The sequence below is a fragment of the Anguilla rostrata genome, chromosome 15, assembly GCF_018555375.3.
Source record: "Anguilla rostrata isolate EN2019 chromosome 15, ASM1855537v3, whole genome shotgun sequence".
Lineage (NCBI taxonomy): Eukaryota > Metazoa > Chordata > Actinopteri > Anguilliformes > Anguillidae > Anguilla > Anguilla rostrata.
In genome coordinates this window covers 8,841,899-8,856,355 of record NC_057947.1, presented here as the reverse complement: position 1 = coordinate 8,856,355, position 14,457 = coordinate 8,841,899, and the positions used below count along the sequence as shown (strand labels likewise).

The following is a 14,457-nucleotide window of genomic DNA, read 5'->3' as shown; positions in this document are numbered from 1 at the left end:
AGGCATCCTGAGGTATCCAAACACCTGGGTGTCCATTGTAGTGCTCAGATGTGTTAAATGAGGTTTTTGCTGGGGAAGATGGGAACTGCTGGTGGTTTGTGAAGAGTGAGGCATCGTATATGAAGAGGACCTTCACTAGGGGCAGGGGGAGAATTTTGAATTCTGAAGCATTTTGAACGGCCATATTGAAGGACGGTAGGCACTCAGAGATGGAGTGGAGAAGCTGCTCTTGACCAATTGTTGCTGCCTGACGAGACAAACCGTTGGGAAATTGATCAATCTCTGCTGGGTCTATGTTTGACTCAGTTAGGGGGGAGTACTGAGAGAAGGACCCAGGTGTAGAGCCTAAGGAGGCAGGAACCAGGATGAAATACAATTCATTTTTTTGAATAAACAAAACTAACATGGGGAAATGGTACTTAAGCAATGAACACAAACGTGAGGGGAAAACTACCAAAGACTTGAAATAGAACAGTAAAACACGAAGAAACTAGGGTATGCGCCACAATCAAATACACAGAAGAAGAAGAATCCACGACTGCGTGCCAAACAAAGCAAATGGGGCAGCTCAAATACACACATCAATGAGACTCAGGTGCAAACAATCATTAAACGATGATTCAATAATGGCACAAGACAAACACTAATTGCTGCCCTCTGGCAGTGAGCAGGAACTATGACAAATGTGTAGTGCCCAGCTGGGTCATGCACGGCAGCCATTTTGCACCAAAAAGCTCATTCCACATCAGCTGAGGTGGAGAGGGAGAGAAAGATTAGAGGCAATTAAAGTGGGGGATTATTAGGTGGCAGGATTGAGTGAGCCAGGTTGGGAATTTAGCCAGGACACCAGTGAACTCTTTGGGAGCGTCCCAATACTGGAAAAATGTATCCTCCTTTCCTCCACTACCGGCTCTCCTCAGTGCTTCGGAAATCAATCTGTGTGCACTCCCTCCCTCCTGTGTCTCAGTATTGGAAAGAAAAACCATCCATCCCAGAGAATCTGACACAATCCAAACTTAAGAAAGCGGAGATGACAGAGAAATTGCATTGTCCCCAATTATGCAAGATATTTAGTCAAATTTGTGCGTGGTTCAATGGGTTATGACCCATTGCGTCCTAGCCGAAAGCTGTGCCTACAATGGATATCAAAATATCAGATCATTTTTGTGACATATCTTACAGACAAATTGGGGTAATTTAAGATGAGCACGCAGGTTTATATATTTCCTTGTACATGAATGTTAGAGAAATGAGCTTGACTCTAAACATAAATAAGCTAGGCAGCTACAATTATGTGTGAATATGCATGAATGAACTTATTCAACCAAACATTTCCAATGGATGTATTTTTTACCAACACATTTGATTTCAGATGTTACAGTGGGAAATAATTGTTTTCAGTGTGAACACTGAACATTGGAAAACAATAACACATAATATGAAGTGACATCTGTTTCACTAATCCACAGAAATATTTCTAAAATAAATGCAGAGCAGCATTGCCAGTCTTATTTCTGCTTATTTGCTTATCTTCAACGAGTAAAATATCTCAGTGTTGGCTCAAAATGGCTGTGATGTAAGGAGGTGTGCAAATGTGGCCCTTTATTTACCAGTGTTATGTTCCCCATCCAGCAGCCCTCACCAGCCATTCTCCCGCTACGTGTAAAGTACCTGAAGATTTTGGGTTACTCAGACATACAAACCCAAGGCTGGTAATGACTAATATGACACATGTACAAATGTACCAGCTTAAACATACATAATTTTCCAAATAACAGTTTACCCTCCAACGAGGACGAGCTGTTTGAGACAGACACTATTGAGACAAGGGCGAGTCATGTGACTCAGTAGGACAATAAAACTGGAAACGAATCCCAGGCTCGGTCTGTAACCTTCACACAATGACAGGAGCGAGGTGCTTTCACATTATTCACTGACCCCTGGGGCCCCACCCTCCCCTCCTCTCTGGGGCCCCTCCTCTCTGGGGCCCGACCTTGTTGGTTTCTCATGGTGCCTGTCGGACGATGAGGGATTCACAGGCAGAGGACTGTTCTTGGACAATGATGCGGCCTCCTGCTCTCGCTGAAAGGCGGGTGTGTGGGGGGGGGGGGGGGGCTGTATTGATCCGTAACCAGGAGACCGGTAGGCATGCAATCTATGCATAATCCCAAGGGACAGAGGCAACCAAACAGACACCACATAGCATCGCCCACACTCCATTTACCCCACATACCACCACCCAGCACCCCCTCCACGCCACATAGCATCGCCCGCACCCCCTCCACCCCACATAGCATTGCCCGCACCCCCTCCACCCCACATAGCATTGCCCGCACCCCGTCCACCCCACATAGAATCGCCCGCACCCCCTCCACCCGACACTGTTATCTGTAAATAATTACGAGACCTCTAATTCACCACTTTATGAGACGTTAACACGTGACTGCCAGCCACGCTGTCAGAATGATTTATTTGTCTCAACGCTGCCACACGAGTACGCCTAGTTGTGGAGAATTCTTCTCAGCTCCATTTAAACAAACTGACAGAAAAGGCAGAAAAGCTCTCCATTTTCTGGTGTACTTCTGCCTGCTTAGCACGTAAGAAGAGGAAACTGAAAAGCTGTGAAACGGAACGGCGCAGGTACAATGAAACAGAGGGAAGCAGGACTACAGGCATATTCTGCACAATGGGAAATTAATGAAAAAATAATGAGAACCTCTGCTGCATTCTCGCTTATGGAGGCCGACCCTCACATGATAACCATGTCTGCTGCACCTGACAGCTCCTGTTCAAACTCCCCTCCCGGGGACGGTCCTGAGAGGAAGGGTAAATTAATAACGCGCCTTTGATTTTTCACCTCCGCTGTGATTTTATGAGATATACGGGGGAGTGTATTTGGAAGTGAGAGTCAACCACAATCTGGTGCACATAGGGAGAGAGCGAGGGAGAGAGGGAGGGAGGGAGGGAGGTGTGATTGTGGCTTTTATGAGGCCCCGTACGGAATGACAATGGGTGAAAATGTCACAGTGAATAGTATGAAATCTAGCTGGGTTTTTTTCAGAGAGCAATAAAAACTCACCGGGATCATCATTATTAAGTCAGGTCATTATACATTCCTTTCATCTGTCAACTCGTTCTCTATGTGAACAGAGGCCAGGCTGACAAGAGGAAGAAATAAAGGTTCATGGACCCATGTCAATAAAAACAAGATGTATGTCCTGCCTCCTGGGGCCCTAATCCAGTTATTCAAAGAGCCCTCCAGGGCACCGAGTAGGACTGTCAAAAATATCCTAAAAATATTCTTATATCATTCAAATTTTTTCTAACTTAAATTTGAGAATTCAAATCTTAGTTTTAGGTCCTACATTTTCTAATTAACTAAACTAATTAATGTTTCAAGCATACATTTTCATCACATTCACGAATGCAACTCTATTTTCAGTGCCTACATATTGCCCCCTGTCACATCTCATAAAGAAAACAAACAAGCTAAAGCTAGCAACAGTCAACAATTTCCCTTGCCAGTATAAAGTGATGCGTGTCCAGCACTATTGACAGCTATTATATATAACTCCCAAACAGCAAGAATGTAGCCAATGTTACACAAAAAATATTTCCTTCTTGTTCTGATGGTTTAGGTAAGTATGGATGGTGAAACTAATTTATTTACTAAATATGCATTTGCATGTAGTGCAAACATTTTGGCTTGTTGAATATGTTTTATTTCAAGTTTCTGTTTAGTAATAAACAGGGATAGTCCACTGTTAATGATCACAGCTACCAGAATAGTTGGCCACTGGTCCTATAGCCTAAGGTCAACCACAGTGACTTTATCTACAATGAAAATTATCATTTAGAATTTTTGGACAATATTGAAATGCAATTAAGGGCTATTGTGCCATCTTGTATAATTCTAAATAAATGCTGGTGAATTACATGGCTGAGACAATGTACTTTATTTGCTAGGTTGGTCCATTTTGATAGTTGAGATAATTTCCCATTTGTATGAACTGCACTAATAGAGTGAAGACCAACTACTGAATAACTAAAAAACATTGTATTTTGAACAAGACAATAATGCCTGTAAGAGTTTAGAGCGAGCATCACTGCATACTATGATATTACATATTGTGCCGGACGATATACATATGCAAATGATATTTGAATATTGAAGGTTAAAATTCAAACTCAAATTCAATTTGACAGCCCTATCGCCTAATTTCAGTTACGTTAAAATGTAAAAGTTATGAAAAATTGAATAAATCATACTGTGCATTTAAAATATTGATTTCAATTTATAATTGCGCGCCTGTAAGCTCAACTGATTTCAATTCATAATAGAACATTTGTAAGCTCATAATGCAAATATTAGAACTTGTCTGAACTCGGTCAAGTCCAAATTTTACATTCGGTCAAATCCGTCAAAATGGCTCATGTTTTTGCTGGACTAACAACATCTGATGGTTTTTTCACCAAAGAAAGTAAGACTAATTAAGAAAAATAAGAAAGAAAATTAAGATTGCTTGTCCTCCGCCCCTTTATGCTGGACTTGAGTAATTCTGTGAGTTAGCTTGTTGTATTTCAAGCAGCTTTATTGTGTGTTTTTGTATACATCTTTTAAAATTAGCAAAACAAAGTATAGCAGAACGGATCATCTAGTAAGGCTCCAGACCTGTGGGAGAGGCTTAAACCTACCGCTAACCCAAACTGCTACACTAAATAACCTAAAAATGTAAATTCTAAAAATGTAATTTGTTGACTGAAACACATTTAATATTTTGACATGTTCATCAAACAGATTTACAAGCTTTACCACCAATTGATAGTGTGAGGAGTTTCTTATCACAAAAAAACATCACAAACTGTGTATGTCATTTTGGGGTGTCGTGGAAAGGGAAATTATTTACAGGGTTGCCTTGGGTTTGAAAAGTGTGGGAAGCACTGCCCCAAGCACATTAGATGAATTTTAAAGGTATTCATAAATTGATTTAAGAAATGTATAGAAAACATGTGGTGCCAATTCTTTTTCTATTCTGTTATGTATTATTGAAGGGCAAAATGAGATTCAGGGCTCTATTTTCCAAACACAATGGTGCACGTCGCATGGGCGCTGTGGGTGTGGCTACTGAATCTTTGTATTTTTGTGACCACAAGCGAGGAGTGCACAGCTTACAGCACATGGAGCAGCTGGGAAATGGGCTGGATTAGGCTGAATATATGATCAGCGGGTGTGTTGCAGCTGGATTCAATCTTAGCCAATCAAATAGCCTCTTTTCAGTTAATTTAAGAGCCATTCGCATTGGGTCCTGGCATACTGCCAGTTTCTGTAGTCTACAACTGCAGTGGTAGAGGAGGATACACTCATCAGAAGAAACTCCTCTCAAGAGGTGTGTATGGCAGTTGCAGAAAGTGCAGAGTGGGGCTGTAACTTTTTCCAAAAAATGAGTTTGATTTACTCTCAAAAATAAGACAATTTCTACCATGACAATTTAAATTAAACTTTGCGCCTAAATGTATAATTATTATGGAGCGCCTTTAATTTGTCATTAAACCTGTAGTTAAATCGCTTAAACACGCTATGCTATAACAAAGAATAATGACAACAATATCTTGAAGTTTAAATAAACAAAATAAAACAAGGAAAGAACATAACAATGCTAATGATGCCCTTCGGAGCAATTAAATGACTCGGTAGATTAACTGTCGCTCAAACGAAAGAAAAATGAAAATGCATGAGCAGGGTGAACATATATTGGATTTCAGAAAAGAGCACAGGGGCGGGAGGGCGAATTATGAATATAACACTGGGCTATTTGTTTATATACAGGCTATGGAACCAGAAAAACCTGGACAAACTGGACAATAGGGGAATTTAGAAATCCCATCTGGACAGATATTTTCGGTCAATGTCAGGGAAAAAAGAGGACATCTTCAAAACAATATTATGGCTTACGTAGACTAAACTGATCTGACCAGGCTCCTTTGGACGGTTAGTTGCAGCTTGAATGCTTTGCAAACGACTACCGCCTTCATTTATTATTTTGCTCCCAATGGCATAAAACCCATAATATTTCCACATGGCTCTCCTAAGACACACTACAGCTACACTTTTCTTGGCTCCTCCATTTGGGATGTATAGCCTAGCATGACCCGCTCATGACTTTTGTTTTTAGGCTATCTAAAAGTATATGAGAGATACTGTATTTAGAGATACAGTAACTTATGGAGTTTAATGAATGTATGTCACATGTAGCTATTATTTTAACATAGATTTTTCACATAATTAAGACGAAAAGATTATTTCATTAAAGTTACGTTAATTGCCATTCTTCTCATTATGATATATATTATATAAACGGGTGTAAGAATAAGAAAAGAACACAGTACCCTGGGACCACAGGGCAGTATAAGAACAGCCATAAGCAATTAAAAACAGGAACTAAAGGAAAATTCCACGCTCAAACACTTTCATTGTGTAACCGGCATTTCTGCTTGATTAATGCTTGATTTCTCTCAGTAGAACTGTAGATGATTAGTGGGGATTCAAGGCAAAACCCCTGACAACTTGTCCATAATGGGCTGAAATGAATATCTGATACTTATGGTTGGTGCTATAGTGAGTTGAAGACACACTCTCCTATTAAACTCCTTTATGCCTGTGGTGGCAATAGTGCTGTGTGACATCATGTCGCCTACAGAACTGAAGTTCAACTGCGAAAAACTTAAATACTACACAAAATAGAAAAATAGTGCCTGGGTTGTGTTATACATCTCCAATATGCGGATTCTAGCAATGCCTAAGTGTTGTAGGCTGGAGTTGTCATAAAAAAAAGAAAATATTATAAAAACATTATAAAAAAAGAAAGAAGATTTGATACATGTAAAGTATGCATTTTTCCTGCTTGGGGGATTTATATTAAAGTCAAATTTTACAGCACATGATCCATAAAAACGGTTGAGTGGCTTTTGAATGGGTTACGGTCCTATGTGCGTTTTTTGGGAAAGCCCTGAAATGAGCAATTCTCCGTACACTGAGCTGCGACTGGCACCACAGACCTGGTCTGAGCAGGCAGGCAGTGCAGGCATGAGTCGCAGACTACACTGACTTCAAAATTGGAATCCGCTTCATCAAAATTGATTAATTTTCACAGACGAACCCCCAACAGCGCCTTTCCTCTCACTTTGGCGCACAGTGAGTCACCAAATTACCACACAGACTCAGGCGTGTCCAAATCCAGTTTGCCAGTGCAACCACTGCCACACACTGCAGAAAATAGAGCCCTCAAAAAATAGGACAATATTCAGCTTTGATTGTTTCAATTTCACTGCTTCAGTTTCCCCATCATTAATCAGCGCATTTAATTAAGGTCGGTTTGCTCTTATGCTGGGAGATTACTCCTGATGCCCTTTTCAAGGCTGTAAATTCCTCTGTAGTTTAAATATTGTAGGGTATTGATTTTTCAGCATCAGCGTGATTGGAGTCCTTTTAAAAGTAAAGTGTCAGCTAGAAGGCATCCTGGCAAAGTGGCAATGGTTTCCCATTGCATTCTTCTGCAGGGCTACCCCACAGTGTACGATCAATGCTGACCATAGCTCTAAAAACAACATTCAGTTCCTGTGACCTCAGTGCACTGCAGGCAGATTTACTAAAGTTGCTGTACGGCATGTTAAGTACAAGTGGAAGAATATCACATCCAACCACCCTTTCTTTCACTGGTAATGTGCCTCTAAGTGATCTGAAATGAAAACATAATACAACTCATTTAACAGACATATGACTCACATAATAGACAACAATTAAGCCATCAGATCAAACTTGCACAGGAATGAAACCAAGCCATGAAATGATGTTGCAGCAACGTTAAATCTTGGTTAAGCGCTAAGCAACAGGTTTTTTATGTGTTTTCCTTGGTAAAGAACAGTGAAATGGCTAATATAATGCTTGTGTTTATTATTGTTGTTTCAGAAAAAAGTGCAAAGGCCAGGTTCATCGTAATAATTAATTATTCTGGCCAATGCAACAGTATGTCGTTTTGACTTGTTACAATAGTTTTTTGGACAACAATGGAGTTCTATGACAACCAGGCTATTTGGTAGGCTATATCTGGCATTGGCTAGATGGACAACAGCTTATTGGTAGGAGAAATTAATTGTAGGTCTTTTCATAGAATATGAATATGCTCTAAAGAATCGCCAGGGTACACAGTGTGTAAGTTTATCAAGTAGTTAAATATCGTGGTAACGTATTTGCAGGTCAGAAACAGTCTCCCTTTCTGCAGTTTTGATTGTTGTAAAAACCACCCCAGCAGCATGGTATGGGTCACTGATATTCAGTCTGTCAGGCTTTTAACATGCCAATCAATGTCTTTTTGACTGAAGTGCATTGTGAACTCACAAGGTCACTAGGGCTGAATGGGATAAGGCCGCCATTCATTTTCACTCATTTCGCCTGTCAGCTTTTCTGCCAACATGGCGGTGGAAACAGATCTAGTCATGTGACGTCCAGAGCTCGATACTGGCAGCCGCTCTGGATAAGAGCATCAGCTAAATGAGCATAATGCACAGCACTTAGAGAAAGGATCACAACACTGCAGCCATTATTTACTAATGAGTCACAAACATTAGTAAGTGCCCTCTTCTTTTTGGATATCATGACAAGGAAATTGCTACAAGACAGAAGTATTTCCAAACGTACAGCAACTTTATTGAATTTACATCATACACAGAAACCGGTGATTAACTCACAAAGTCTAAAAAATAAAATATGTAAGTGGGGAGAAAAATGATAAAAATGTTGTTTTCGTGTTTGTGAATACGTATATTTGTTCCCCATACCACGGACAGATTAATGAAACTTGTACAGTATGACCATTCCACTGAAACATTCCCTTTTACTATGTACACACATTTAGTTTGTCCCTTCAAATGGACGGAAAAAAAACAAACCAAAAAAAAAACTACTGGTAACTTCCACACAATACACTGCCATGATTGCAATACACAGACAAATACAGAAAGACTGAAATGTTTGAACATTTTGTTGGCATTGTACTTTTTTTTATTACTTTTTTACTTTTTTTAAAAAAACTGCAAATACTAAAAAGAGCTGTGTTTTTATTTTACAGCATCCTTCAGTAGAAAAAATACAAAACCTGTTTGTAAAAAATGCTCTAAAAACACAGCAAAATTGAAGCCATGGATTTCTTCCTTAACAAGAGCTACAGCAGGAAGAGAGTGAAGAGGAGTATTAACATAAACACAGCCACTGCAAGCACGCTTTCATCCTTTTAAATGAGATATCTTCATAAACAAGCAAAATGTTCACAAACATACACATACATTTGAATCCTTTTAGACTGACATGTTTTTGAAATGAAATTATTACCCTTCCATTTGTGAATTCTTTTCATTACTGACATACATTCCAAACAAACTTTGAGCACAATTTCTGTTGTGCCTTATTAAGCGTAAAATATATGTCCTCAGATGAACATCAACAATATAAATATAATTTGAATTCATGGAAACACCACTGGCTGTATTTCTGAACACAAACAGAGATGTGGGCTGCTAGCACAAGCTCGTCCTTTACCTCACAGGGCTCTATATTTCGGAATCAAAGGTGCACGGCGCTTGGGCCCAGTCCACATGGTGCACTGGGAGTGGCTGCTGAATTCAGGTGCACACCGAGGAACACAGCTCAAAGTGCCTGGGGCGGGTGGGAAATGGGCTGGATTTGGCTGAATATATTACCAATAGGTGTGTTGCAGCTGGATTCAGTCACAGCCAATCAAATTACCTCTTTTCATTCCTTTTAAGAATGGGGTGCTTTGTGCCCGGTATACTGCCAATTTCCACGGTCTACCACTGCAGTGGAAGAGGTGGATACAGTCATCAGAAGAAGCTTCTCCAAAGAGATGAGTACAGGAGTTCTTGTGCAGAGTGGGGCTGTCAAACACTGAGTTAAAACATCTCTCATAAATAACACATTTGTTTTCCAATTTTCTACTGTGAAATTTTCAATCAAATGTTGCCTGAATGTAAAATTATCATTTCCCATTAATTCTGTAGTTAAACTTTAAGCTTAAGCACGCTATGCTATAACTAATAGATAAGGGCAACAGTATTTTGAAATTTTATTAAACAATATAAAACCCTGACAATGCCAATGATGGTTCACAGCAATAAAACGGTAGATGAACTGTTGCTGAATCAGAAGAAAAAATATAATGCAGTGTAGGGTTACCATATATCAGATTTCAAAACAGGACAACAGGGACAGGTGGGAATGTGAACATAGTACTAGGCTGTTTGTTTGTTTGTTTATATGCTAGGGAGGTAACGATAAACTCAGCTCACGATTCGGTAGGATACACAATACAGGGTTCACGATTCGATACACTCACAATGGTTTTAACAAAGTTTGAATGAAACAAATTAGGACTGTAGAAGACTATTCCTGCAAAACTTTTTAAGTTAAACCATTTTTTTTTTATTTTGCAAACAAAATGTACAGTTTTCAGTGCGAATGCAAAAAGAATCTCTTCAATAACATAATATAACAATAACAATAACAAGAACAGGCCATTCAGACCAACAATGCTGCCATTTTCCTGACTAGATTAGTGCCCTGATTACCTACAGACTAGATAGTATCTAACACTGTATCAAGCCTAGTCTTGAAAATCCCCAGAGTTTCTGCCTCTACTAGGTGACCTGGCAGGCTAATCCACACATTGACTACTCTCTGAATGAAAAAATTCTTCATAATGTCTGTATGGAATTTACCTTTTGCTAATTTCCATTTATGTCCCCTTGTTCTACTAACAGAACTCAACCTGAAGAATCTCTTGTAGTTCACTTTGCTGATCCCCTTTATGAATTTAAAAGCTTCAATCACATCACCCCTGAGTCTCCTTTTACTAACCTTGAAAGGGTTAAGCATCTTAAGTCTTTCCTCATAGCTCTTTCAATTAAATAGCTTTTAAAAGCAGACATGATGTTAAAATAAATCGCAATATAATGCAAATAAAATGTCTAAACAAGAATGTCCTCGTTTTAATAAAGTGCACATATCTTAACTCAGTTGGACTAATAGACTTTTAACACCAGAGTTGGGCTGTGGCCATAAAACTCAATTTAAATTGAAAGAATCTGCAGAATCTTCAATGATTAGAGACAGATTTTCTGTTTTTAAACTAGAATAAGGAAATGCTGTTTTCAAAAAATCTAAATTTTGAAAGCAGCTAAGATCTTTGAGAATTTACTATTGTCTCCTGCAGCTAAAAAATGGTCAGAATTGGGAATGAAGTAGCTGGAACTGGTATGCTTTTGCCTTTTGTTTTTGAGGCAAGCATAGAAGAAATGAGCATTTTCTTTCCACCACTTCAGTGGACAGCTGGAAAGCAGTAAAAAATTGCATCCCTGTTCTCTATAGGATAGAACAGAAAAGCCTTGGTTAACGCCCACCGGTTTAACCAACCAGCATGAGTTGCAGTTGTATTCCAGCTATCAAAAGTCACATGGATTCAGAGTTTGTGTGCAAATTGATCAAAAGCAAGAGGGGAGAAAAAGTACACTGTGTCCAGAACAGAAAAAGAAGGGATTATCCAGAATGCTCCGCTGCAATGACAAACATAATGGATAGAAATGACATTACAGGACCCCCTGGGGACGCCCTAAAACGAGTCCCGGGCAAATTGAGCTAAAGCGTGCTTTTTTGTGGCACTATTGAAAGAATTAAGATTTCACTTTTCAGCAGCACCATGGGTATCGTCATGTTTTTGAATAGCAAAATTTCGTACCACAAAATATCACTGCACCCCTATTATATACGGTCTGTGGAACGAGCAAAACCTAAACAAACAATTCAGGAATTTAGAAATCCAGTCTGAATGGATATTCTCTGTCACAAAAAGACAAAAGGTTCGAAGAAAAAAGATGATGTCTGGTCAGCCTATAGCATGAGCCCATCATTCACTCGACTCAGACTGTAATTCTCAGTTCAGTCTCTCAACATCGAAACTGAACGGATCGATCTCCTCCGTATTAGTCCCAAATGGCACTCCTGAGGTCTGGTGGAGTTACAATTTTTCTTCCTCCATTTGGAATCTATAGCCTACCGGCTATGTGGATAGCATGACCCACACCTGAACTTTATTTTTAAACTCCCTAAAGGTATTCCCCGCAGACAAAACAGTAACATTGCTTGTTGTCTATTAGTCACTATTGAGCGATACCCAATTAAGTTAAATTAACTAGGGAGGAGATAACTATTGTTGTTAATGAATGCAGTTTGCATGTAGCTATCATTTTAACTACAGTAGAATAATTACAATGAAAAATTGTTCAAGGTCTTGGTGCGTTCATCGTCGCTTATTACTGACGGATGTAAGAGAAAGAAAGGAATACAGTACCCCTGGGACCACAGTGCAGTATAAAAACAGCCATAAACAATTAAAAACAGAAATAAATGAAGGAATTAACATTATGAAAACAGAAAAGTATGCATTTATCCTGCTTGGGGGATTCTTTTTTATCAAATTCAAATTGGACAGCATATGATCCACTTAAACGGTTGATTGCCTGGTTATGATCCTCGATCATCCTACGCTCACTGACTAGGAAAGCCCTGAGATTAGCAACTCGCTGTACGCTGAGTACTCTGACACCCAAAATTCTGTGTACTGCTTGATCTTCCCTGACACACCCCCCCCACCGCACCTCTCCCCCTACTTCGGTGTTTTGAGAGTCCCTAAATTACCAGATGAACCCAGGCACGTCCAAATCCACAGCGAAACTACCGATTCCCTAGTGCCATAGCTCGCTACGCGCCATGAGACAGCCGTAAAATAGAGCCCACAGATTTCACAATAAAGAAGACTGTTTGGTCCTTATTTGCGGCAGCAGGTGCATTAGGTTTCGGAAATGAGGGATGCATCATTAAACCGCTGTTTTTTGCAGACTAGGGAGGGACAAGACTTTATAGTGTTGCAAATTACTCAGGATTGCTTCTGTTGGAATGGCTGCACGAGAATCTGCCAAGAAAATAAAAACATTATTACTACATTACAGACAGGGGTACAGGAAGCATATACTGCAACCCTATTACTGACTCTAGTAGGGAGCACATCTGAAAAATATATATTAGAAATTTGTCGCCCGGCAAAATGTGAATTTTTCAAAGAGAAAGTGGAAACCTGTAGGCTTGCTGACTGTAGCACATTATGTTTTAGGGCCCAACCTGCCATACAATCCTCTCATGATACATCATCGAATAAAATAAATACACCAGGATGAAAAGATAATTATAAAAGGAATAGAGCATCCATTTGGAATAAGCCATATTTTATGGCTCTGTGGAATGATTCCTCGCCTTACAAGTGATAGCAGACATTTTCCTAAAATAAGTCTTAAAGTCTGCCATGGAGTGGGTGCTGTGAAATCCCTCAAAAAAACCAAGCACATAAACAACACCTCTGACTTCGTATCCTACGTAAAAAAGAGCTGTGAATCCATCTGATCAACTTTGGTCAACACTTTTTGTTTTTTGTTTTTTTAAAATCTGTAATCGGTGTGATATGAAGCCACAGAAGTTCTCCTGCAGTTCCATACTCTCTTGGGTTTGTGCATTTCCAGAACCCTTCGTTAGACAAGTGGATGCATTCTGAGGTGGTCTCACAGCGACACCACTCGCGTGTTTTGGCTGCAGGCCCCGCCCGGGAGGTCCTGTGTGCCGCAGAAGGGACAGCACACAGCTATCAAGGTCCACCTGGGGGGGCGTGGTTGAAGGAAAATTCCAAAAATGATTGACAGAAAATGTAGAGTGACATCATAATGGAGGGGTGGGTCCTGGAGAGGTACGGGATCTGATTTTGTTCTCACCTTCATCGGCACCCAATTCAAGTCCAGGTATACATACGAGGCCAGTTAATTGACCAATCAAAAAGGTTGATTGCGCCATGCTGAGTAACCACAGAGACCAGCATACCCCCAGCCGCTCTGTAGGGCCTGGGCTAAACCCTGGAGTAAGGTCAGGCCAAAGGATGGGGGGGTGAAAATAGTAAAAATCATCCTGAGGGGGTGGAGCGTTGCCCAGGGGGCGGGGCTTAGATGGCAAAGTCGTCCTGGGAGGCGGAGCTAAAGGCGGAGCTGCGGAGGGAATCCAGGCAGTTGACGAGGATGAGCGTGCCCGTCAGGTGCTTCCAGCGCCTGGTGATGGGGCTCTTCATCTTGTCCAGCCCCAGATGCAGCTCCTGGATAACGTCCCTGTAACTGTCCCCAATCTGGGCCGCCCATGTCAACAGGAAATCATAGGCTGGCTTCCACATGGCCTGCAGAGAGGGAGGAAAAGGCTGGGAATTAATCTGACAACCAATCTGAGATTTATACTTTATATTTATTAAACAAAGCTAAACTTATATGACTTAAACAAGGCTGCAAAGACACAAATATCAC

At 40.3% G+C, this 14,457-nt stretch overlaps 1 protein-coding gene across 1 annotated transcript in view; it reads right to left on the bottom strand.

Moving 5' to 3' along the window:
* Nucleotides 1-8,680: 8,680 nt before the first annotated feature.
* LOC135240781 (SH3 domain-binding protein 4-A-like) overlaps nt 8,681-14,457 on the bottom strand; it is a 47,919-nt gene continuing 42,142 nt past the window's right edge. The window contains exon 5 of the mRNA XM_064310700.1: nt 8,681-14,333. Coding sequence (XP_064166770.1) covers nt 14,109-14,333 — 225 coding nt within the window. The 3' untranslated portion in view covers nt 8,681-14,108. The remainder of the gene's footprint in view (nt 14,334-14,457) is intronic.